At 34.2% G+C, this 26655-nt stretch overlaps 1 protein-coding gene across 9 annotated transcripts in view; it reads left to right on the top strand.

Moving 5' to 3' along the window:
• Positions 1-26655, top strand: part of Rasal2 (RAS protein activator like 2) — a 261335-nt gene that overhangs the window by 62960 nt on the left and 171720 nt on the right. For 2 of the 9 annotated variants that reach the window (XM_090340372.1, XM_090340371.1), the window contains exon 1: positions 12009-12600. The exons of the other annotated variants lie outside the window; for them this stretch is intronic. In XM_090340372.1, the coding sequence (XP_090196498.1) occupies positions 12009-12600 (592 nt within the window). Of the gene's footprint in view, positions 1-12008; positions 12601-26655 lie in introns of those variants that run through there. 9 annotated transcript variants of the gene reach the window in all.

The raw sequence follows: 26655 nt of genomic DNA, 5'->3' as shown, positions 1-26655 counted from the left end.
CCACCGGGGAACAGATCTTTTTTTTAAATTAATTAATCAATTAATTTTTTTGTGGGTCACAGGGCTTGAACTTGGCCTGGGCTCTGTCCCTGAGCTCTTCACCTCAAGGCTATCGCCCTACCCTGAGCCAAGCCTCACTTCCCTGTTTTTTAGAGGTTACTTGGAGATAAGAGTTTCAGGTCCTTTTGTGCCCAGGATGGTTTTGAACCTTGATCCTCAGATCTTAGCCTCCTGAGTAGCTAGGATTATAGGTGTGAGCCACTGTGCCCAACTTAGATTTTTTTTTAAGGTCAAAATAATCTTAATTTTTAAAAAATCTTTTAAGTAGTTGTGCAAAGTTTCAGTTCAATATGGCAGTTTATGTATATGGTGCATCTTGATCCAGTTTTCTCTCCTATCATTCTTTCTCTCAATCCCACCCAAGTATCAGATATTTTTTTCATTTTTTTTTATTATCGAGCTAATATATAGAGGGGTTACAATTACACTATCCAGATAGTAGGTGCATTAGTTCTCACACATTGATACTCCTTCTCATGTTTTTGTCCCCATTTTCTTCCCCCTCCCCCCTCCCAATCATCTTCTTTCCCCCTTCCCTTTCCTATTAAAAATAAACAAATAAATGTATATACAATATACTAGGTATCAAAGTCAGATACAGTAACAATATGAGATTAACCAAAGGACAACAAAGGAGAAGAGAAATAGCATAGTGCATTAAGAATAACAATCACTCAAGATAGAGTTCTTGTTTCCATATCCTAGAGATCCTTTCCTTTAGTCTCATCTTATATGACCTTATGTACCTAGGTTTTGAGCTATTGTAATCCTCTGCTAGGAGGATGTATACTAATTATTGCAAATGAGAGAAACCATTGAGCCTATGTTCCTTTGGGGCTGGCTTACTTTCACTTAATATGATTTTTTTCCAAGTCTTTCCATTTCCTTACAAATGGGGCGATGTCATTCTTTCTGATGGTAGCATAGAATTCTATTGAGTATAAGTACCACATCTTCTTGAAGGGATCAGCTTTTAAAAGAAAGATCACAGGCTAGATTTGATGTATTTTGAGATGGCTAGAAAATGTTAAATTGAATGTATAAGTATATTGTTGAAAGAAGAAGACAATATAATTTAGCAGTATAAGTAGGGATGATAACCGAGGGTGCCAAGGATCCAAATTTGAAATTATACACTATGTGGAAAACAATGGACCTCAGAAGTAAAGAGACTTTGTGAGAACAGATTGGTGGAACACTGGAAATTTTCATTTTCAAAATAAAATGAAAGTTAATTGTGGGATGAGGATTGAGAGGTTTACATGTTTTGTTTTATTTAACATTGTTTTCTTGCTGGGTACCTGTGGCTCACGCCTGTACTCCTAGCTACTTAGGAGGCTGAGACTGAGGATCGTGGTTCAAAGCTAGCCTGGGCACTAAAAAGTCCTTGAGACTCTTATCTCCAATTAACCACCAGAAAACCAAAAGTGACACTGTGGTTCAAGTGGTAGAGCACTAGCTTTGAGCTGAAGAGGTCACGGTCAGCAACCAGGCTCAGAATTCAAGCCCCACAACCTATCAAAATAAAATAAAATAGAATTTTCATATTTTTAAAGGTATTGATTTCAACATTTTTTCTTTTAGAAATAATTTTGGCCCTTCCCATATCTTTGTCTCTTAGATGAGAAGTAATTGTGTACGTGTCAGGTGTGCCATTTAGTTCTACAACTAGAAAGGATCTCATTTTCACCACAGGAAGTATTCCATCGGGAAGCAGATGTGCTCTGGTGATAGGAGATGGGAAAGGGATGTTTGGTTATTAATTACTTTTAGCTGTGTATAAACAAAGACTTTGTATTTTTCAAAGATATTTTCTGGTGAATACAAATGAATCCAACTCTTAAAGCATTTTATAAAGTGATCTATGAGGTATGTACTCTCTTGATCTAGGAACAGAATTAAGGAGCTTTATTACCCTAATTGTTAGGGGGTCTTATATTTTTCTAATACAAAAAGATCATGTGGAAAATATATAATAAAATTCTTGCATAGAAAAAGTGAATTGTAAGATAGGAAGTAGTAGCAGACTGTTTGTAAACTAAGAAAGCTCAAGTTTTGACATTCCATCTCTATCTCTACTTTCTTTCCTTAGTTGAAATAAATCTATAAAGGTATAATGAGAAATTACTATCCTATTTTAAACTTTAGGAACTGGGGTGTGGCTCAACTGGTACCTGCCTGGAATCTAGCACACACAAAGCTCTGAGTTCCAACATCAGTACTTAAAAAAAAAAGGAATGAAAAATAATTTTAGCATACCACCAGTGTTTTTGTCTTTGTCCTGTAATTATAGCTAGGTAATTATAGACAATTTTCTTTTGTCTGGCCTTGAAGTATGATTTATAATATGAAAGACTTTATTTATAATATGAAAGATCTGTATTCAGTTCTTTGTTCTGTAATTCTCAGCCTCCTGAGTAGCTAGGATTATAGGTGTGAGTTACCAGCACCCAGATATGGCTTTTGTTTTTGCTATGAGTATATTTTAAATACATATTTATAAATCCTTTTGCATTCTAAAAGAAAAAATACTCAAAATTTCATGTGTTACAGAAAGGAAAAGTATTGAAATTTGTTGCAATTTTACTCTAAAAGGAAATAGCAGGTGTTCTCTTGGTGCATATTATCTTACTATGTATATAATAACATATTAATGAACATCTTTAATAGAAGTGGGACCATGATCTACTTCTTATATATTTTGCTTTACTCTTCAATCTCTTTCCATATAGTTTTTTCTTGTTGAGAGGAATGTAGTTTATACTCATGAATAAAAATTAAAAATGTAAAGGTCACCCAGGTGCTGGTGGCTTTCACCTATAATCCTAACTATTCAGGTGACTAAGATCTGAGGATAGGAATTTGAAGCCAGGACAGGCAGAAAAGTCTATGAGACTTAATCTCCAATTCATCACCAGAAAGCTAGAAATAAAGCTGTGGGTCTAGTGGTACAGTGCTAAACTTGAGCAGAAAAGTTTAGGGACAGTGCCCAGGCCCTGAGTTCAAGCCCCAGGACTGGCACAACAAAACAACAGCACAAAAGGAAAAGTCTGAGATGATTTCACAGCTGTTCTACCCATAGCTGATTACTTTCGAATGTGTTTTCTTGTGGCTATGTAAATGCATGTGTATTTCTTTTTGTATCAGTATACTGTGATATGTTTAGTTTCTTCCTTAGCAATTTACTTTGTTTCCTTCTATTGAGAAATTGATTCCAAGTATTAGATAGGAGTAGAAGTGCAGATTTTCTGATTTTTTTAATTGTTCTTATTCGTTAATATATTATAATCTTTCCTCTCTCCAAGGAAGAAATTTCGCTGGGATTGTTATATATTTGATTCTCAACACTTCCAAGAACATTGCATAGGTCTTTCTGTATATGTATGTGTCACAGACTATTTCAGGCTTATGTTCTCAGCTCATCTCTCAGTCTCTATTTAGGTGAACCTGACTGAATTGTAGGGAAGCTTTGTATACTCTTAGTTTAAAATTTATCTACAGTTCACTCTTCACAGTTTGAACAGTACGAACAGTAACATAACTATTACCTAGTTGCTTAAAAATGCAGAATTTCTGCTTTGAAGACCTTATAGAATTCAGCTGTGAATCCATCTGGCCCTGGGCTTTTCTTAGGTGGAAGGTCTCTTATTGCCATTTCTATTTCAGTGCTTGAAATAGGCCTGTTTAGTCGGGATAGTTCTTCTTGGTTCAGTGTGGGCATGTTAATATTGGCTAGGAATTCATCTATTTCTTCTAGATTCTCAAATCTGTTGGCGTAAAGGTTTGAGAAGTATTCCCTCATGATACTCTGGATCTTGGTCATTTCTGTCGTGATATTACCATTTTTGTCTGCGATTTTGTTTATTTCGCTATGCTCTCTTCTTTTTTTGGTAAGATTTGCTAAGGGTTTGTCAATTTTGTTAATTCTTTCAAAGAACCAACTCCTTGTTTTGTTGATTCGTTCTATAGTTAAGTTATATCATATTGTTACAGTATCTCACTTTGTTATCTGATATATTGGATATATTTGTATTTGGTTATTTGAAATTAGATAGGGAAGGGGGGAAAACCAAGATGGGGGGTGGGGGGAGGGTAATGGGGACCAAGACATGTGAAAGGGTATCAATGTATGTGAATTAATGCGCCTTCTATCTGGCAAATATCATGTAACCCTTTTATTAATTACAATAAAAATATTTTTAAAAAATGCAAAATTTCAGGCCTGATAGCACAGGCTTGTATATCACATATACATTTTAGTGAGATCTCCAGTTATTTCATCCACAAATAGTCATGTGAGAAGCACTGACTGAAAGAAATAAAGAGCTGAATTTTCTAAGGATAGGAGCTATTGCCCCTCCCCCTGCTTTTATTTGTGCCTTGCACTGACAGGGTCTCTTATTGATCTTTTTCTTGGTTTTACCATACCCTCAGTATGGAAGAGAAGAGGAAGTACAATCAGGAACAGCATAATACTTGTTCTGAAAGCAAATATTTCTGTTAGGCAGTTGATAAAAAGGAACAGTTTGAACATTATACAAATTTTGTGTTGGCTTTTGTGTTAATCATGATAAACACTACCTAAACAAGAAAGAAAACTATATTCAGCTGAACCAAGTAATGTAGGAATACTGAAAATGCATATATCTGAAGCAATGACCAGCCACCTGTTTTCCACATTATATTCTGAGTTATACTGAGCCAACTATAGTGTTAAGCTGTTCTTCTGATTTCAGATTTATTCAATCCACAACTTCACAGAAATCCAGAAGCTACAATCGTTCCAGCGCCCACTTCTACAAGCAAACTTCAAGCCACATTAATTTGATGTTTATAAGGTTTTCAACAGTTGGCATAGAAAATAATACAGAAGCCTTCTATAGGCTTCCTGTCTTTAAAATTTTGTTATTATCAAAGTTTCTGAGTAATTGTTTCCCTAGCTTATTTTCCCTGTATTTCTTGCAAAATCACTCTGTGATTTGCTGTGCACTTTTGCTTAATGTGTTGGCTTTTAGGAATTCATGTTGCATTATAGTAACATTCATTATGGATAAAAAGAATTTCAAAAGAAATTGGTTTCATTCTTTATGCTTTAGTCTTCAAAAAAATTCTTGTTGCACTGTTCCCTACTGCCCTGTTTTCCCCTTCCTAATAAAGCTTTTCCTCAAGTACCAAGAAGATATAGTCTTATTCTGTTTTCATCCTTTAATCCTATCTAGTACAGTGTCTGATATATGGTAGGTGTTCAATTGCCATTTGATTTTACTCTGTGAACTTAAGTGCTGTGTATTTACTCAGATAATTCAGATGTTATTTTGACTTGGCCACCAAAATCGCTTTTAAAACTAAACTTAAGGATTGTGAATTATTAAGAAAATGTAAAGGTAAAGTAGTTGATATTACAAGTATTGGATTTTATTCTAACATCACCAGTCAGTTTTTGTGGGTTTCAGTGCAGAGCTTCACTGTTGCTAGGTAGGTCCTCTACTGTTCAACACCCCAAGTCTTTTTTGCTTTAGTTATGCTTTATATATAGTGTCACACATTTCTCCTGGAGTATAAACCACTGTTCATAGTTTATTTGTTGAGATGGGGGTCTTGTCCAGATTGGCCTGGAACCACTTATGATCTTGGCCTCTTGAATAGCTTGGATTAAAAGACTCCTAATATAGTAATTCAATGTTACTAGTGCTGTTATATCTCATTTTAAGAAAGTATAAGTCTAGTAAATACATTAAACTTCACAGATTCATTATATATATTTAAGAATCTTCAGAAATTGAAGTAAGCCAAATTAAATATGAACCTTGGAAATATAATGAACATAAAGAGCATTAGGCTTTTATGATGATAGAAAATAATTTGAGTAATTGTCAAATGAAACTCCAGCCACTTGTGAGAGGGCAGAATCTTTGACTTTCTCTACATAGGTAGTCCATCACTTCCTAAACCCATGGTTCTTTTGCTTCTTTCATTTTACTAGCTTTCTTTTCCTATTTAATATTTGCTAGTTTCATATTCCTTAGACAGAGACTTTTTGTTAAGAACAATTGTGATAGAGTTTTAAAAACATTGAACTGATGAGTTTAGAAATACCACAATTATTCTTAACATTAACTACCTATTTGGTATGTAGGAATATTTTCTTAATATTTTCTGAATTTTGCAGCATTGATTTCAGGACTTAAATTTATTCCTCCTATGCAACATTTCTCAAAAAATGTAGGTTTAATTTTCCACTGGGCTATTATAATTGTTGCCCTTGATCAACTTCTTTCCCTAACGAAAATTATGAAAATATAATACTAAAAAATACTCTCAGCAGGGAATACTGAAGTAGTCATAGTAAAAATGACTCAAAGGAAATTGTAAAAACATTTTAAAATTTACATGTGTAATCTTTTTTTTAAATATAATTTCACATCTGTAGAAAATCAGCAAGGGTGAAAGAAATTCCTGTAACCTTTCACCTGGATTCAATAATTGTGTACATTTTGGTCCATTTGTTTTAATCATACTTTATCTGTATTTGCATGCAGTTTTTTTTTCTGAATCATTAGAGAGCAAGCTGGAAACACTGCCCTTTTATTTCATCATACACTTCTGTATATATTTCTCTTTATCTTTGTCTCTCTCATGTTTTCAGTCACTCATTCAGCTGTTCTAGAGATTAACCCAAGACCTTTACATGCCAAGAAAGCACAGCAAGCATGCTACCACTTCAGCTTTGTCCCTAGTCCCTCTTTTTGTTTATTACGTCATTGTATAAATTCACATATGCATCCTTTTTTTTTTTTGCCAGTCGTGGGGCTTGAACTCAAGGCCTGAGCACTGTCCTTGGATTTTCTCAAGGCTAGAGCTCTACCACTTGAGCCACTACTTCTAGCTTTTTTTTTTTTTTCCTATGTATGTGGTACCAGTGAATCAAACCTGGGTCTTTGTGCATGTTAGGCAAGCACTTTACCACTAGGCCAAACTCCCGGCCCCACACTTAAGCATCTTTTAAAAAAGGATTTTGTTTTGTTTTGTTTTGTCAGTCCTGAGGCTTGAACTCAGGGCCTTGGCACTGTCCTTAGACACTTTTTGCTCAAGGGCTGCTACTTGAGCCACAACACCACTTCCAGCACTTTCTTTTTTTTTTTTTTTTTTTTGGTCAGTTCTGGGCTTCAGCTCAGGGCCTGAGCACTGTCCTTGGATTTTTCTGAAGGCTAGAGCTCTACCACTTGAGTCTCAGCACTACTTCTGGCTTTTTCTAAATATGTAGTACCGAGGAATCGAACCCGGGTCTTTGTGCATGCTAGGCAAGCACTCTACCACTGGGCCAAACTCCCGGCCCTCACTTCCAGCATTTTCTATGTATGTGATACTGAGGAATCATACCTGGGACTTTTGTATGCTAGGTAAGCATTCTACCACTGGCCCTTAAAAGGGATTTCTAAATGATTTTTTTTATGATTGCATGATCCTCTTCTTTTTGTTTGTTTTATGTTGGGTCTTGATATTTATCTTAGGATGGACTTAAACTTGATTCTTCTGAAAGGTGGTATTATAGAAGTGTACCCCTGTGCTCAGTTACGTTCTCTTAATTTGATATATCACTCCAAGAAAGCCAAGTTTGTCAGCATTTCTTTATATATGGCGGGGTAACTTTAGAGACTGTAAACAAATGAAAGTGAGGTTATTGCTTTGAGAAAATTGTTATAATAGAACATTTTAATATGTTGCAAGGATGGGTAGGTTAAAATTTTTTTTACTGTTTCTGCTGTGGTGAAAGTGTGAGGCCTGTATTTCAAGCTCTGAAATAGAAATGGCAATTAGAGAACTTCCACCTAAGAAAAGCCCAGGGCCAGATGGATTCACAGCTGAATTCTATAAGGTCTTCAAAGCAGAGCTCACACCAATACTCCTCAAGCTCTTCAACGAAATTGAAAATGAAGGTTCCTTACCAAACTCATTCTATGAAGCCAGTATAACCCTCTTCCCCAAACCAGACAGAGATTCATCAAAGAAAGAGAACTATAGACCTATATCTTTGATGAACATCGATGCAAAACTTCTCAACAAAATACTGGCCAACCGTCTACAACAACTCATCAAAAAAATTATACACTATGATCAAACTGGATTCATCACAGGGAGGCAAAGCTGGTTCAACATTCGCAAATCAATTAATATAATTCAACACATCTACAGGAGCAAGGACAAAAATCACATGATTGTCTCAGTAGATGCGGAAAAGGCATTTGACAAGATCCAACACCCCTTTATGTTAAAAGCTCTGGAGAAACTAGGAATCCATGGAACATTCCTCAATGTAATAAAGGCTGTGTATGAGAAACCTACTGCTAGTATTACACTTAATGGTGAAAATCTAAAGCCATTCCCTCTAAAATCAGGAACGAGACAAGGATGCCCACTCTCTCCACTACTCTTTAACATAGTACTAGAATTCCTAGCCAGTGCAATAAGGCAAGAAGCAAGCATAAAGGGGATCCAAGTAGGGAAAGAGGAAATAAAACTATCCCTCTTTGCAGATGACATGATTCTGTATTTAAAGAATCCTATAGACTCTATTCCCAAGCTCCTTGAGCTGATTCAAAGCTTTGGAAGAGTAGCAGGCTATAAAATCAACCCTCAAAAATCAACTGCCTTCCTTTATGCCAACAGTGAGAGGAACGAGGCAATAATCAGGAAAGAAACTCCTTTCACAATAGCCTCAAAGAAAATAAAGTACCTAGGTATTAGCTTAACTAAGAATGTAAAGGACCTTTTTGACGAAAACTTTAAAACCCTAAAAAAGGAAATTAAAGCAGAACTAAGGAAATGGAAAAACCTCCCATGCTCCTGGATTGGAAGAATCAACATTGTGAAAATGACGATCTTGCCAAGAGCTATCTACAAATTCAATGCAATACCCATCAACATCCCAATGTCATTCTTTAAAGAAATAGAAGAGGCAATCCAAAATTTCATATGGAATAATAAAAGACCCCGTATAGCAAAAACACTTCTTAGCAGAAAGAACAGCGCTGGAGGAATTTCAATCCCAAACTTTAGACTCTATTACAGAGCTATAATTCTCAAAACAGCTTGGTACTGGCACAGGAACAGGCCTGAAGACCAATGGAATAGAACGGAGGACCCAGATATTAAACCACAGACCTATGGCCACCTAATCTTTGACAAGGTAGCCAAAAAAATAGAATGGAAGAAAGACAGCCTCTTCAACAAGTTGTGCTGGCAGAACTGGTTAAGCACCTGCAGAAAACTAAAGCTGGATTCTTCTTTGTCACCTTGCACTAGAATTAACTCCAAATGGATCAAAGACCTGGAGGTAAAAGCTGACACACTGAAAACTCTACAGGAAGGAATAGGAGATACACTAGGCCTCCTTGGCACAGGTCGAAACTTTCTTAACAAGGACCAAGAAACACAACAAATCAGAGAAAGGCTGGATAAGTGGGACTGCATTAAACTGCAGAGCTTTTGTAGGGCAAAGGACATAGCTAGTAAACTAAGCAGGAAGCCTACAGAGTGGGAGAAGATCTTCACCGACCAAACAACGGACAAAGGCCTCATATCTAAAATATATCAACAACTCAAAAAATTGAATCACTCCAAAACTAACCTCCAAAGTAACAACCATCCCATTAAAAAATGGGCCAAAGACTTAAAGAGAGTCTTCTCTGAAGAAGAAACAAAAATGGCCTATAGACACATGAAGAAATGCTCAACATCTCTGGTCATAAAAGAAATGCAAATCAAAACAACTCTAAGATTCCACCTCACTCCAGCTAGAATGGCCAGGATCAGGAAAACGAATGACAACAGATGCTGGAGGGGATGTGGCCAGGAGGGATCACTACTACACTGTTGGTGGGAGTGCAAACTCGTCCAACCACTATGGAAAGCAGTGTGGCAGTGCCTCAAAAGGCTAAACATAGAACTCCCCTATGACCCAGCAATTCCACTACTTGGCATTTACCCAACCACCCAGAAACAAGGACATACTAAACCCACTAGCACAACCATGTTCATTGCAGCACTATTCACCATAGCAAAGATATGGAACCAACCTAGATGTCCCTCAGTTGATGAGTGGATCAACAAGTTGTGGTATCTGTACACAATGGAATTCTATGCTGCTGTCAGAAAAAATGACATCAACCCATTTGTTAGGAAATGGAAAGACTTAGAAAAAATCATATTAAGTGAAGTAAGCCAGACTCAAAGGAACTTAGGCTCAATGGTTTCCCTCATTCGTCATAATCAGTAGAAACCTTGGGCTCTACCAGCAGAGATTTGCAATAGAGCAAAATCTTGATACATAAGAACATATAATGTGAAGCTAATTGAAAGGACTTCCAGGATAGTGAAACAAAAGCCATATAATGAATGATTGTTGTCCTTAATGTACTATGTTGTCTCTCATCTCCTTTGCTGTCCCTTGGTTATCTCATATTGGTATAGTATCTCACCTTGTTATCTGATTTATTGAATTTATTTGTATTTGGATATTTGAAATTTGATAGGGAAGGGGGGAAAACCAAGACGGGTGGGGGGTGTGGGGGGGGGAGGGATACGGGTACCAAGACATGTGAAAGGGTATCAATGTATGTGAATTAATGCACCTTCTATCTGGCAAATATCATGTAACCCTTTTACTAATTACAATAAAAAAAAATTAAAAAAAAGTGTGAGGCCTGTTTTTCATTGTGTACTTTCTATAAGTAAATGCAAATTTTGCGTTTGCCAGATGAAATGATTATTTATACCTCTCATGATGTAACTAAATCGCTATATTATGTATCTTTTATTGGTGGTCTGAAGTCTGTCAGGCTTTCCATTTGAAACCCCTATTTTTAGGAGTTTATGAGCAGGCAGAAACTTGGCATTCATATTCTTGGTTCAGTATAATGCACTTACTTTAACCAAATTTGTAAGCTCTTTAAAACATGTTGTAAGGGGCACAGAGATAAATAAAGGAATTTATTTGGTTAAACAGATAGGGAATATTTTCCCAGCCAACTTATTCCAATTAGATTTACACAGCAAAATTTTCCCTTCTAGAAATTATTTAAGTGTTTCCTTTCCTATGTTCGCCGTTGCCACAGAACTTGCCTCAAAATTTTCCTTTTTTAGAAGTTTTGGCTGAAGTTCAGTGGTTGAATTTTACATAGCCATTGTGAGTCCATGGCTTTGATTTTCTTTTTTCTTTACTGTTGTTCATAGTGAATAACCCCTATGTTTGCAATTTTCTACCCACTTATCCTTTTAAAAATTCTCTATTATATATGGCCTTAAGTTTTGGCTTTCTATTATTTTTCTTTTTGCAGTGGATAAACTTGAAGAAAATAGTGTATGTTTTTATCTGTTAGTAACAAGTAAAATTATTTAAAGAGAGACTGTAGTGCAGATAACATTAATTTGTTTAAAATTAAATTCTGAAAAGTGCAAGTTTCTTTTCTTTTTCTTCTAGAAAGTGAGGCTATCAGCTTAAGTACTTTCACAATCTATTTTTAATCCATTGTCATTTGCATTGTGAACATTTAGTTACTATTGATCCATAAAGGTGTCTGTGGTTTTATTTTTTTTCTATTTCACTTTGTATTTTAAAAAAAGTTTCCTAAAAACTTAGTACAAAAGTGATACCTGCTACAAGAAGAGTAAAGATCTTTCGAAAACTTTGGGAAACCACTTTATACTCTGAAGATAATTTACTGAATTCAAGCAAGAGTATTTTAGGTGATGCTGAAATTTCAGAGATCTGGGAGAATGGGGTAATAATATGACACCAGCTCTTAAGTAGCAACATCTGCTGTGTGGTTCAAAGCCACACAAAGAAAGCTGCTTAAGCAGTTAAATGTTTTGGACTGCACGGACAAGTGTGGTTCAACTGCAAAGACTGCAGAGTAGAGGAAGCTTGTATTTAGAGAAGTTGTTAAAAAATGGAGTTGTGGAAGATCAACATCTTTAAGAAACAAACATCGTCTCCTTCTCCAAATTTTCGAAGATCTTTGTCAGCACCTGCGTATTCAAATTCAGAGATAGAAAAAAGTTTAAATACTTATCCATGGTGTGATCCAGTGAAAAACAAGAAGAAGAAAAGTGAATATGTTGTTTCCAATTTAGAAAAGCCACTGGATGCTTATAGATGGCAAAAATACTCAGGCTTTAGGAAGAAAAGGAGGAAAGAAGAGAGATTGCAAAATAATCAAGGAAATCTAGATGAACTACAGCAAAAAGTTCTGCCAGAGATGAACAGTAATGCTACTTCTACTAATAAGATCCCTGGAATATCATCTGAGAAGTTGAACTTATTCAACTCCCCTTCACTTCGAGCTCCATTCAACAGATCTGTTTCTGAACCAGAACCCTGTAGCAGTAACAGATGTATTAGATCATTACCATCTTCAATGGAAACAGTGGAATCTGAGCAACAGAGATATTTCATCCGTGGGATTTTCTCTACTCTTTCCAGTGGCTTCTTCAGGATGCTGAGTCTAAAAGGAGACTCATCCAATGAGCCAGTAGAAGAAGGTACATTGTGTGTGTGTGTGTGTGTGTGTGTGTGTGTGTGTGTGTGTGTGTGTGTGTGTGTGTGTGTGTAGGGAGGTGAGGGCAGGATAGCTCAAATATACTGTTACAGTTTTTGCCTTCTCTCAGCAACTGAATCACTTATTCATTATAAAATAAATTATTTAGCATAGCACTTAAGAAAGATTAATCATTGGCTTCTGTAGCCCCTTTACTGTGAGTGATTAGAAATAATAAAGAATGAATGAATTTTCTTAAAGAATTTTTGTGATATAATTCTTGAACTGTATTTTAAGGTCTATATGTAATAAAAGTTTTAAACCTTCATTTATCTTTATTGGTCACTTTACTTTTGTAAGTACAGTGTAATTTAAAGAGAAATAATGGATCAAATAATTTTCTAATACTTGAGGATTAAAAATGCTGCAATTATCTCTTAAATTATTTTAAAATTAATAAATATTAGGGAGAACTAGAGTTGAAGTGGAGAAGGCTCTTTGTACATTGGAATTTTGATTTGCTTATATCACAAAATAATTTTAATACGAAAGAATGTAAATTTTGAATCTTTGTATAGATGACAAAACAGAAACTTGTATTTGATACATTTTAGACAACAGAATCATCAGTTTTGAAAAACTTTAGTACCTGTTCAAATTTAGAAGTATAATTTTATATTGATTGTAGCACTGCTAATGCTAAGTAAAATAATATCAGTTGTATCATGTGATTGCTTTGGATATAGTTGGCTATATTTTGATGAGCTATTCATTTATGACTTTGGGGGGTTATTGAAATCACTTTTCCGAAGTGCTTTGATCATTAAGAAAGCTTCAGTAATTTGGAGATTGACCATATCAACAAATGCTTAAACATTTTTTTTATTGTGGGAGTTACTGAAGAATTTTGTTATGCAAGTATAATTAAATTTATTTTAAAATAAAGTTGAAAAATACCATAAAGTAACATTTTAGTGCAAATAAATAATTTTATGAGTACTATATGCCTCAAATTTGGTATTTCTTCTAAAAACTGTCTTCACTAGTTGTTCCATTGACATGAGGGCTAATGATATATGACGTATATATTACATATGTACATATTCTTCTTGAACATAGATAATTATCAAAAGGTGAGTCTTTCTTGATGTGCTTCTATTAATGCATGAAATGTCAATTCATGAAATTAAGTGTTAATGGAATGTTAATAGAAACACACGTTCATTGAAGGTGTAGATCCTTGTATTCCCTTAAACCTGATTTCATTATTGGTTCCCTGGAAATTCCTTTTACTATTTTGTATTCAGCCCTCTCATTTTAGAATATTTATTATTTTATGTAATGCAATATAGACCAGGGGACAAAAAAAGTAAAACTTACTCTAGCTACAAATAATCTCACTGCTTTGGATCCAAGTCTGAGCTTGGAATAAACATCTTGTAATAGTGGAAATAATAGAAACTACACTAATAAAAATAACTAAGCTGATTTTTAGATATCAAATCAATAACATGCCATATAAAATCTACCACTTGCCAGCTATGTGAAAGTTAAAAGTAACTATAAAACTGTAAATATAAGTGGTTTGTAGACCTATGAAACTGTAAATATAACTGGCTTGTAGACCCTATGAAACTAATATGTATTTAAGCAGAATGTTATTGAAGGCAATATCATTCCTAAGTTATTATTTCTTTTAGTACATACAGATAGAAATGAAAGCTTTATATGTGTAGGTGTATATGAAAGGAAATTAAATCTATTCTATATAGTTCTCATTACCCATAACAACTTACATCCTCTTCTTGTATTAGTGATAAGAAAAACCTCTCTCCACATTGATAGGTTTTTAAAAGTCTCTAAGTTGAATTTTAGATGATTTTATTTTTTTTCCAGGGGATTTTCGTTTAATATGCATTTTAAAATTTAAACAACATTTTCATAAACATTTTATTGGAAGAGGTCTTATAAGCTGAACAAATATTAAGTTTATGAGACATTGTGCTAGATGCTGGTTATAGAGCATATTTTATAAATATATCTTTATTTGCTCTCAGGGAATCTGTAATGAAATCAAGTAAAACACAAATGAAATACTGTAAGTTCATAAAAAAGTACACATATAATAAACAGTTGTGAAGTCTTGCCATTATATAAATTTATACACAGTCTTATATCTCTGTAACTTGGCCTTCTATTTTCTTTTAGTAATACTTATTATAATAATGATGTCTACATAAAAGACACAGAGATACATCTTTTATTGTCATTTCTTCCAAGAATTACTACATTTCTATGTATACAACATCTGTCCTGCTAGCATTTTGCCACCTAATCTGTTGTATCTAAACTGTCCTGCTGAAATCTTTTAACTCCTATTTCCTGCACAAGGAGCAGAAAATGTTCCTCTACTTCTGTTTTTCCCTGCATTAACTATCAAATTAAAATAAATCCTTTCTGAAACTTTAAAAAATATTAACTGTCCTGCAGTTGATCTGATATTTTATTACTTGTAATATTTGTGTTATCTATTGTTTATGCAACCTTGAATTTAATAAATAAGTTTAAAATAATGTAGGCAATGAACTTAAACCAGGTTAATTTTTTAAAGCTATTCAGTATGATAATATAATTCAGTTAAAAATTGTATTTGGGATGTTATTAATCTGTTAGAATGCCATACAAATTCCCACAGGCAGTTTTAGTAACAGAAATTTATCATCTTACAGTTCTAGTCTGGAAGACCAAGATTTAGGTGTCAAGAGAGGCTGTTTTCTCCTGAAACCTTTGGTGCTTTGTTCTTACTTGGGCTTCTCTGTAGGGAGGCAACCCTAGAGTTTCTTCCTCTTATAAAGACAACAGTTGAGTAGAGCCTCATCTTATGACCTCATTTGACCTTAATTGTCTCCTTACAATGTTCTCTCTTCAAATATAGTCACTTTGAGATTAAGAGCTCTCACACATGAACTTTGGGAGTAAGGCAGTTCAATCCATAACTACAGGGAATAAGGCCATTTAATTAATATATTAGCAACTATGAAGAAAGGACTTACATAATAAAAATATTATATGATAGTCATAGCAGTGCTCAAACTTTCAAGAAAAATTTTACTAGGAAGAAACTTAATGAAAAATATCATTTTATATCTTGCTGTATATGGTATGTTTTAATATTGTTGTAAATATGTGCTAAGTTGACTTTTTCATTTAAGAACATTTCATATGAATTCCTATCAGCAAGTACTAAAAAGGACAAGAATATTGGACTTTCTCGTACTTCTAATGCTCAGTAATGATGCAGTCAAATTAAAAGTAAATTTTTTCCGCTGTAGATGTAGGTAGATATACACACATATACACATACTTAAGCTACTCCTTTTTAGCCTGCAGTTACACTCTTCCTTTGCCATCTTTTATTGAAATCCTAAACAGTTTTACTTTCTTTTTGAAGGTTGGTTTGTTTGTTTATTTATTTATTTTTGCCAGTTGTGGGGCTTGAACTCAGGGCCTGAGCACTGTCTTTGGACTTTTCTCAAGGCTAGAGCTCTACCCTTGAGCCACAGCACCACTTACAGCTTTTTTTTTTTTTCTATGTATGTGGTGCCGAGGAATCAAACCTGGGTCTTCGTGCATGCTAGGCAAGCACTCTACCACTAGGCCAAACTCCAGGCCCCACAGTTTTACTTTTATATTCATATCCTATTATCATTATTATAATCATCGTCATCATCTTAGGTTTAGACACTGCATATGAGTGAAAACATTTGATACTTGGCTTTTGGAATGTAGCTTATCTTGCTATGTATGATGATCCATTTTTCGACCAGCAACATATTTTACTCTTAATGGCTGAGTAATACTCAACTGTATATATGAACTATATCTTCTTTATCCATTCATCGATTATTGGTCCTTGAGCCTGATTGCACAGCTGTTGTGAATAATGCTGTGATATACATTGGTGTATAGATCTCTTTTGTATGTTGATTTACATTCATCTTGATATATGCCTAAGAGTGGCATAGCAGAGTACCACTTTACCAGAATGATAAGATACGTTTTTTCTTTTTTTGTGAGTGTTCATAAATTTCATACAGATATTCATCGTGGCTGTACTAGTTTACCGTCCTAACAACAGTCTTTGAGCTTTGTTCCCATCTTTGCCAACGTTGGTTGTTTATTTACTTGATGATTACTGTTCTGGCCAGGGTATAATGGAATGTCAGTGTAGTTTTGTTTGTATTTTCTTTGTATATAAGGATATTGAGCATTTCATCAATTTTTATTAGAAGTTTGTACTGCTGAGAGCTGTCCAAATCTTTTGCCTACTTATTAACTAGATTATTGCTCTTTTGGTGTTTGATTTTCATGGGCCCATTATATATTCTGGATATTAATTCTTCATCTATTGAATAGTTAAGAAAAATTTCCTTTGATATGATGAAGCTTTTAAATTTGATTTAATACCATTTTCACTTTTTAATTCTTACATCTTGCCAGTTGGAGTCCTATTCAGAAAGAGGTACCTATATCCATGTTTTCTAACACGGATATATTTGCCTGTAGTCGTTTCAAAATTTCAGATCATTCATTAAGATATTGTGTATTTTGAATTGGTTTTTGTACAGGGTACAAATAGTTGTATAGTTTTAGTTGATATTCAATTTTACCAGTACCATTTGTTGAAGAGGCTGTCTTTTCTCCAGATATATTTTTGGTTCCTTGGCCAAAAATCAGATGGCAGTAGTTGTGTGGATTTATTTCTGTCTTCTCTTTGTTATTGTTCTTTATGTTGTTGCTTGTACCAGAAGACATTTCATTTCTTTTATTTTTTTTCAAACTACAATTTCTACTTGTGGAAATCTTTAATTGCTGTATTTCTTATAGGATTATATTACAAATTATTGTTTGAAATGTAAATTATTTTAAATCACATTAAGGGACATATATATTAAATCACATGTATTTCTAGAAATCATATATATTTCTTAAATGACAATATTGCTAGAAATACCTTTGGCATTTTGAAACTTGCACCAATTCCTTTTATAACTATCATTATCCCCTTTCATCTTAACATATTTGGTTATGAATTTTTTTAGCTGTTTTGTTTTCCTTTGTAGCATGATGTGAGAGAAAGGAAAAGTTCTTTGGAGCTGTACAAATGTGCTCAAGTTTTTACTCAAGCTTTAGTAGAGTTATATAACTGAGAAAGTTTTCTGAAACCTATCGGAACTTTTATTTCCTACTATATAAAAGAGGCTATAATAACAATGATAAAGGTATTGTCATCCTGTAGGGTGATAGCAAAAATCTTGTAGAATTGTTATAAGTAGTAAATGAAATGAGGTGTTGGTCATATTAGTTAATAAATGCTTTTATGATTATTACTTTTTTATGGGTATTCATCATATCTATTTTTTTAGTTGTGAACTAGGATAAGTTCACATTAGATTAGTCATAGTTCTTGATAATTGTGCTTTTTTAAGTAGAATCTGTTTTGATTGCTAAGATTTTCAAGTGGAATCTGGGCATAATTAGGTAATATTTTATTGTTTTTTTATATTGCCTTGTAAGTTTTTTTTTTTTTTTTTTTGCCAGTCCTGGGCTTGAGCTCAGGGCCTGAGCACTGTCCTTGGACTTTCTAAAGGCTAGAGCTCTACCACTTGAGCCTCAGCACCATTTCCGGCTTTTTTCTATGTATGTGGTACCGAGGAATCGAACCCGGGTCTTCGTGCATGCTAGGCAAGCACTTTAACCACTAGGCCAAACTCCCGGCCCTGCCTTGTAAGTTTTAACATTATTTACAAATATATAGAATAGTCTTGTTTTAACTAAAATGTGGTTAATACCTTTTGTTTCAGTGAGTTTTTAAAAGATGATTTAAATTTTCATTTTATTATTTATCGTTTTCTTATTTCATTTTGGTGCTAAATGGTTTAAGCTTACTTTCATATAGATTTTTAGTATTAGTATTTGGCTTTGAAAAGTAACTTCTATTATTTAAAAATTCATATTTTTCCATACATTGAAGAAAATTAAATTAATGCAAAAGAAGGAATATTTCCAAGTTAATTATTTGATATAATAATTATGAAAATTGCTCAAATATTTTTGTATTTCCTTCAGTTATGTTTTCTTAAAGACTAAAGAAACTTTTTTTTTTTAATCTTTTTGCCAGTTCTGGGCCTTAAACTCAGGGCCTGGGTACTGTCCGTGGGCTTTCTCAAAGCTAGAGCTCTACCACTTCAGCCACATTTCTGGCTTTTTTCTACATATGTAGTACCCAGGAATTGAACCTGAGTCTTTTGGCATGTTAGGCAAGTAATCTACCACTAGGCCAAACTCACAGACCGAGAAACTGTTCTTAAAAGTAGTTTCTGGGGCCAGGAGTTTGGCCTAATGGCAGAGTGTTTGCCTTGTATACGTAAAGACCCTGGTTCGATTCCTTGGTACCACATACATAGAAAAAAGCTGGCAGTGGTGCTGTGGCTCAAGTGGTAGAGCTCTAGCCTTGAGAAAAGTGCAAGGACAGTGCCCAGGCCCTGAGATCAAGCCCCATGACTGGCAAAAAAAAGTTTCCTTGCTCTTTTTCTCTTGTAGATAAATGATTAGATTTCACTCCTTTCATGTGGTTTTGTAATATTTGGCAATTTAACAAATAAAATGCGAAAAATGTGCTTTATATGCAGAGTTTAACAAAATACTGACTGGCTTGATTTTGTTATCTAGACCAAGTAATTTAATTTGAATCACTTAATCAGATAATTAAGATGTAAGAGGGAACTATAAGAGGGAAATAATGTCTTTACACTTAATATTTCCTGGACAAACCTAAAATAGCCTACTATATTCCCACAAAGATCATTCAGTAGTTGTCCAAACTTTTAGGGCTACCAATCTATTTTTTTAACCCCCAGGCCTATTTTATGGAAATGAGAGTTGGTTTGATTGTCACATTTTCAGATAACCAAAAATTACGCTATTTGTATTAATAGGTACAAAGATTTTGACTCAGATTGGTTATAATAAATCATGACACCAGCTCTTCGGTTTTGCTATCCTGTTAACTAACAATCTTGAGTGGTAAGTTACCGCTAACTTGGAGTAGAATTTATTTCTTCATGGATATCTAATCTGGTGTTCTTCAGAGTACAACATAAACTTGTGCTTGTCTCTTCCTTTTAGAATTTGCTGATAATCTCAGGTTTCAAAATCAGAGATTATAAATTTAGGTTTGAGTCTGACTAAAAATCAATGGGATTTTCAATAAATACCCCAAGCCGCTACTAGTTAAACAAGTAATTTTTGAGCTATTTAAGGACTGAAATCCATTTCTCACAAACCATTGGCAAGGGTTGAACCATTGTGTAACACCCCTATCTTTCAAGTACTACTTTTTATTATATGTGGCAACAATGTCATTACTTGCTCCTTGTTGAATAATTCATCTGGACACTGGGAGGCTCAAGCCTGTAATACTAGCTACTCAGAAGGCTGAGATTAGAGGATCACAGTTCAAAGCAGCCTGGGCAGAAAATTCACCTCAAGAAATTAACCACTCAAAACCCGGAAGTAATTCTGTGGCTCAGAATGATAGGGCACTAGCCTTGAGCAAAAGAGCTCAGGGTCAAAGCCCAGGCCTTGAGCTCAAGCTACACAATCCCCACGTCCTCCCTCCCCCATAAAAAAGAGTAATTCTTTGTTATTTCAATTGCTTACTCTTTTCCAGTAAAGTCTTAAAGAAAACATAAAAGAAAGGAAGCATAATAGCATATTTCACTGGTCAAAATGTTAGGACATGATTTGCATGCACCATTAGTCTTTCCTACTAGTGACATTTATTGTGGAGGAAAAACTACTAGCTTTTAATTCTTTTTTTAAAATTTTTTCCATATATTTTTATTGTAATTAATAGAAGGGTTACATTATATTCACAGATAGAAGGTGCATTACTTCACAAACACTGATACCCTTTCTCATGTCTTGGTCCCTATTCCCCTCTCCCCACCCCCATCCCTCATCTTGTCCCCCCCCCTTCCTATCCTATTTCAAATAACCAAATAAACATATATACAATATATCAGATAACAAGGTAAAATACAGTAACCATATGAGATAACCAAGGGACAGCAAAAGAGATGAGAGGTAACATAGTACATTAAGGACAACAATCATTATATGGCTTTTGTTTCTATATCCTGTTTATATATTCTTTAAAGTTGGGAGTTAATCTTTGCTTGTGAAACTGGGTCTCACTCTTTCCTTCTTTATATGATTCCTTTCTATTTTCCTTCCTAACTGGGCATGTAACCTATTATCTACCTTATAAGAGTTTACAGCATAACAAGAAGACAGAAATGGTAAACAGATAAATGACAGTTCTTGACAAGATGTCATTTGAAATAGATTTGAATTAATAAGAATATGCCAGTAAAGAAAAGGAATAAGAATATTCTAGGCAGTGGGGAACAGTGTGAAAGCCAGAAGTTTTCCTAATAGGAGTGATAATAAGATAGTTTACAAAATAAGGAAACAAACAAACTAAAAAGGACAGTAGATGTAGATAAACTTAGCAGGAAAGGAAAGTCTAGAAAAGTACAAACCTGAACTTCCTAAGATTCAAAGATAACAAGAGTTGTACAATAGGAGATGGCCTTGTTTATTTACTTTTTTGTCTCACACTGGCAAAACTTATTTCTGCATGGAACAATGCTCCATCAGCCAAAAATCTGACAATCAGGCACCCAGAGCAGGTATGCTCCTCTATTTGTACCTAACACAGCAGGCCCTGCCCCTTTCTGCAGATTGGTTGAACTCAGATTCATAATCTGATCAAGATTGAGTTTGGTTTTTTAGTTCAATAATGTTTGTGTAGATAGTAACATAATGTTAGAGAGAAAAATAAATGGTGCCAAAGTCCACGTGAGACAGATGAAAGCCTAAATTATAGCAGTATCCATGATCAATGAGAGTAGAAACTCAAATAAAAAGGTATTCCTAAAGAAAATTGATAGATCTTGAGAAATAATGAAGAAAAGAAAATTTTGAATCAATGATAATATAAAATTTAATAAATTAGGAAACCAGTTACACTTTTAAATTTGAGCACATGATATTCGAGAAGTTTTCAGGAACCCGGGAACATCTGTCCAAAAAGGATAGGAAGTCAAAAACAGAGATTCCCATATGAATATATATATATATATATTTGAAAGTTATTGATGCATAAAAGTGAAAGCCGCAAGAACAGATGAAATCCCTTGCGTCGAGAATGTAGTATATGGGTAATGAGCATACCAAGATGACTCGGTACATTTAGTATCTTATTCCATGCTAATTGGAGTCTGTTAACAACCACTTGACTTTTTATAATTATACATAAAGTTCACCCGTTGTGGTGACAGGTTTAATATTCTTACTTTTATAAATATCTATATACATTTCATTCGTTGTTATCTAAGAGCTTTATTGAGTTGTTCACATACCATATGAGTCACTTGTTTGGAGAATACAGTTCAAAAAAATTTTTACTGTGTAACATATGAAAAAGTTGACTGTTTTAACCATTTTTAGGTATATAGTTGAGTGATGTTCACATTGTATAACTATCACCATCTTTCATCTTCAGACTATTTGATATTCCCAAACTGAAACTATTCATTAATCACAGCTCCTTTGTCTTTCCTCATCCTAGCCACAGGTAACACAGTATTTTCTGCCCCTGTGAATTTGACTCCTAGGTATTATACTAGTTACCTTTAATGTATTCACTGAATTGAATTTTTAAAAAAGCATTCTAGAGTGTTTTTAATCACACTACAGTGAAACTCTGTACTTGTTAGCAGTCATTATATATTTCATCCCAGATATCAGACACTAGCATACCCTATTTCTTTAGACTTGTCTCCATATTTTATATAAATTACTATCATAACAGTTCTCATTTTGTAGTATAGTCAATATTTTTATGACTGAAAAACATTCTATTGTATGGTTATGTTACTGTCTTTTATGTATATACTCAGCATTTGATGAATGCTTGGTGTGTTGATACTTTTTATTATTATGAATTATTCTTATGGGGATATTATGGACCAGTTTTTTACCTAAGTACTTGTTTTTAATTTTCCTGAATATTTGCCCTTACATTTTGCAGATGTTATATTCTGCTTCTTATGTGATGGTATGGTATTTTAAGTCCTTAGTCACTTTAATTTTTCCATTTCATATCTAAGCATATAGCCACACATTTATTAAATAAATATCTGTGTGAACATATATCTCTCTATACATCTAGTCTTAATCAAATGCTTTCAATAATTAGCAGTGTCTTACACGTCTGCTGAAAATATAATTATAGACATACTGCTTGTTTAGGGTGATCCAGTTTCCTGCTACTAGCCTAATTACACTGAGCAAGGTGATTTGTCTACAGTTCCAGGACAACTGTCATATTTTTATCTGCCTGAGGCAGTTTTTATTCAATTTCTCACGCTAGGCTAGTTGTTTTGTGAGGAAGCAAAGAGAAGATGAGTAATGACTCTGAATCTATGATTTTGAAACCATATCCATATGAGTACACAGGTTCTTAGTGACTGAGTGTAAGTCAGTAAACCACAAGTATTTTTCCCATGATTCACATTTGGAGCTCTCAGTGAGCTGTCCTTTAAGATTTCCTTTTCTCCTAATTTCTGGATTTAATGATGGTCACTTACTCACTTGCTTTTACAAGTAGAAATCATATAATTTATTCATGATTTTAGATATTTTATCTAAAATAGCAAGATAAGTTTAAAGGACACAATTCAGCTATAACTTAGCACAGTAGAACTATAACCTTGGTCAAAATAAAGGGTCTTTTGAATGCCATGTGTGTGGTTTGTTGTTCTGGAAGAAAAGTGGTATCTTGTGGTTAGAACATATGAGTTGCTGTCAGCATTTGTGGGTTTACTTCCCAGATCCAAGTTGCTTTTTTTTTTTTTTTTAGAAAAAACAGAGAGACAGAGTGAGACTATTGGTATATGTTTAATTCGTTGCTTTATGTAATACAGATTTATTGCAAATGATAGTGAAGGTTTGTTTGTTTTTTTTTTTTACTACTGACATTGCTATTTTTCAATGTTGACTGCTTTGAGTATATAAAGTATGTAAAATGTTATGTTTAGGTCCCTTAGCTCCACTCTGCTCCCTCCTTCCTTCCCTTCATTGGTGAGGGAGGAGACTTAGAACTCAGGGACTCTCACTTGCTAGGCACTCTACTGCCAACTGATGCTTTTTTTTGTACTTGTTATTGTTATTATTATTACTATTATTAAGTCAGAGTCTTGCTTCCTGCTTGCTGGACTGTGATGCTATTTTTCACACATCTCCATGCCTAGCTATAAGCTGAGAAAAGATCTCATGTGTATGCCTGGGCTGGCCTTGACCTATGATCCTCCCATTCTCAATCTCTGAAGTAGACAAAATTAGAGGCATGAGCCTCTGGTGTGCCTGGCTAGTAATTTTTATTCATACCACCTTAGAGTGTGTGGTTTGTTTTCATTTGTATCTGTTTTCTTCAGTTGTTAAATGTTGTAAATGTTCTGTGTTTCACTTAGTGTATTTACATAGGGTCTGAATATTTTTCCAATGTTATCTTCATCAGCTTCTTAAAATTTTGTTTTTTTGCAAGATTTAGCAGGGTTTTTTGCTTCTTTGTTGCCTATCCTGAGGCTTGAACAGGGCTTGGGCACTGTCCCTAAGCTCCTTTTGCTCAAGGCCAGCACTCTACCACTTGAGCTACAGGGCCACTTTTGGCTTTTTCTGTGATTTAGTTGGAGATAAGAGTCTCACAGACTTTGCCACGCTAGCTTTGAAATGCCATCTTCAGATCTTAGCCTTCTGAGTAGCTAGGATTACAGGAGTGAGCCACTGGCATTTGACTAAGATTAGCAGTTTTATTGCAGTTATTATGCACTTAATATAGACTTCAACAAAGATCAGAAAAAGGTTCAGTGATGCATAATATTTTTACTACAGATTGAGTTTTATAAGGGTAGGTTCACTAGTGAGCATTTCTTCCTTTGATACACTTACATTGCTATAAAAATAATTACCAAGAATATGAGGAAGTTTTGTATTAAATAAAGATCCTTCTACATATCTGTATTAGTTACGTGTTTTAGAACTGTAAAGACCTCCAAAATGTAACTAAATGTTATTTTTACAAATATGGAAAGTAAAATCAAAGGACTTATGTAATATAATGTTGACTCTATAACTCAAATAATAATCCCAGATTAACAGAGAAGATGACCAATTTTTCTGACTCCTGTACCAGCCTAGATATGGCATAGACTAATGATTATTATTGGGTGATAGAGTCAGAATATTTGTGTTCATATCTACTTAATTTAGGAATTATATGACAGTGAAAATTTTACTCAAATTCTGGGCTGGGAGGTTGGCCTAGTGGTTGAGTGCTTGCCTAGCATGCACAAAGACCCGGGTTTGATTCCTCAGTACCACATACATAGAAAAAAGCCAGAAGTGGTGCTGAGGCTCAAGTGGTAGAGCTCTAGCCTTGAGAAAGTGAAAGTCCAAGGACAGTGCTCAGGCTCTGAGCTCAAACCCAGAACTGGCAAAAAAAAAAAAAAAACCCACATTTTTTTACTCAAATTTTCTGTACTGTAGGAGAGTGATGAGAGTACCAACCTCACTGTGAGGCTTAAGTGGAGTTATTGTTCTTATTGCTGTCTGTTATTATTGTTTAGTGAGCATCATATTTATCGCTGTTATTGGAAAGGCAAGGGTTGTGATATCTGTTAGCTTTTGTATAAGACTGAATAATGAATATAGAATTCTATTTTCTTTTTGACTCACTTGGACTCTGGGAAACTACTCAACCTTTTTTTTTTTGGTATCTAAATCTTGTTATCTAATGCCAGAATCTTCCCATTTTTCCTTTTTCATGAAACATGCGAAGAAAATTTTGGAAAAAGCTTTGAGATCTCTTGGAGAAAGATACTTGTAAGGTGATAGCTTTATTCATTTTTGCATTGACATGGCCTTGCTTGAGCAGTAATTCAAAATTATTATAAATGTTCAATGTGAAGGGATGATACGTCTGTTGGAACACTTTTTGCTGTCTAAAAAATATGGATTCTTGTTGCCACATTATGCTAAACCCAGATGTAAAAATTCATATATATAAATTATAGTTAATGCCTATACACTTCACTTTTTGCCACTGGGTTTTAATTACAGTGGACTTTGGTTCTTTCTAAAGAAAAGTATGAAACTATGGACAAGGAATGATCAGTAAATTTTACTCATATAGTAAAATATGGATTAGATAAAGTCCTTGAAAAGTCATTTAGCCTCTCTTGTCACAATTCATATTTTAATGAATGAAATTCAATAGTTATGGCATATGTGAAAATAAAAGTTCTTTTCCTTAGATACTTATAACAGAGAATATAAAACATAACTATGTGCTCTATTTTTTCATTATCTTAAATGATATAGTTTACCTTTTCAATGCCAGTTATGAGAACAGTACCTGAAATAGAACTTTACACTAGACCTTACTCTTAGATCTATTTTTTAAAATTAATTAATGGCTTTTTTCTTCCAGTACTGGGACTTGAACTCAGATCCTGAATGTTTTCTCTTAGCCTTTTTGCTCAAGTGGCAAGTACTTGGCCACTTGAGCCATAACTCCACTTCTAGCTTTTTGTTAGTTAACTGGTGATAAGAATTTCACGTAATTTTCCTGTCCAAGCTGACTATGAAATAGGATCCTCTCACCTCCGCCTCCTGACTAGGATTACAGGCATTAGCCACCAGAGCCTGGCCTAAATGTTTTCATGTAAGGTTTGAAGAGTTAGATGGTGATATCAGACAAGACATATACACAAAAAATTTCAAATTTGCCCATTTTATTTTATTATTAGTCTTTTCAAGCTTAGCTGTCAAGTGTGTAGTGATTAAAGGCTCATAAAGCTTGAAGTTTGGAAACTAATTGGTTAATTAAAACAATGCCATTCAAAAGATTATTTTTTTTCCCATCCATTTT

Source organism: Megascapheus bottae, chromosome 10, assembly GCF_031878675.1.
Source record: "Megascapheus bottae isolate mThoBot1 chromosome 10, mThoBot2.hap1, whole genome shotgun sequence".
NCBI lineage: Eukaryota > Metazoa > Chordata > Mammalia > Rodentia > Geomyidae > Megascapheus > Megascapheus bottae.
Note: the sequence above shows the minus strand (reverse complement) of the source record. Positions and strands in the feature narration are given on the sequence as shown.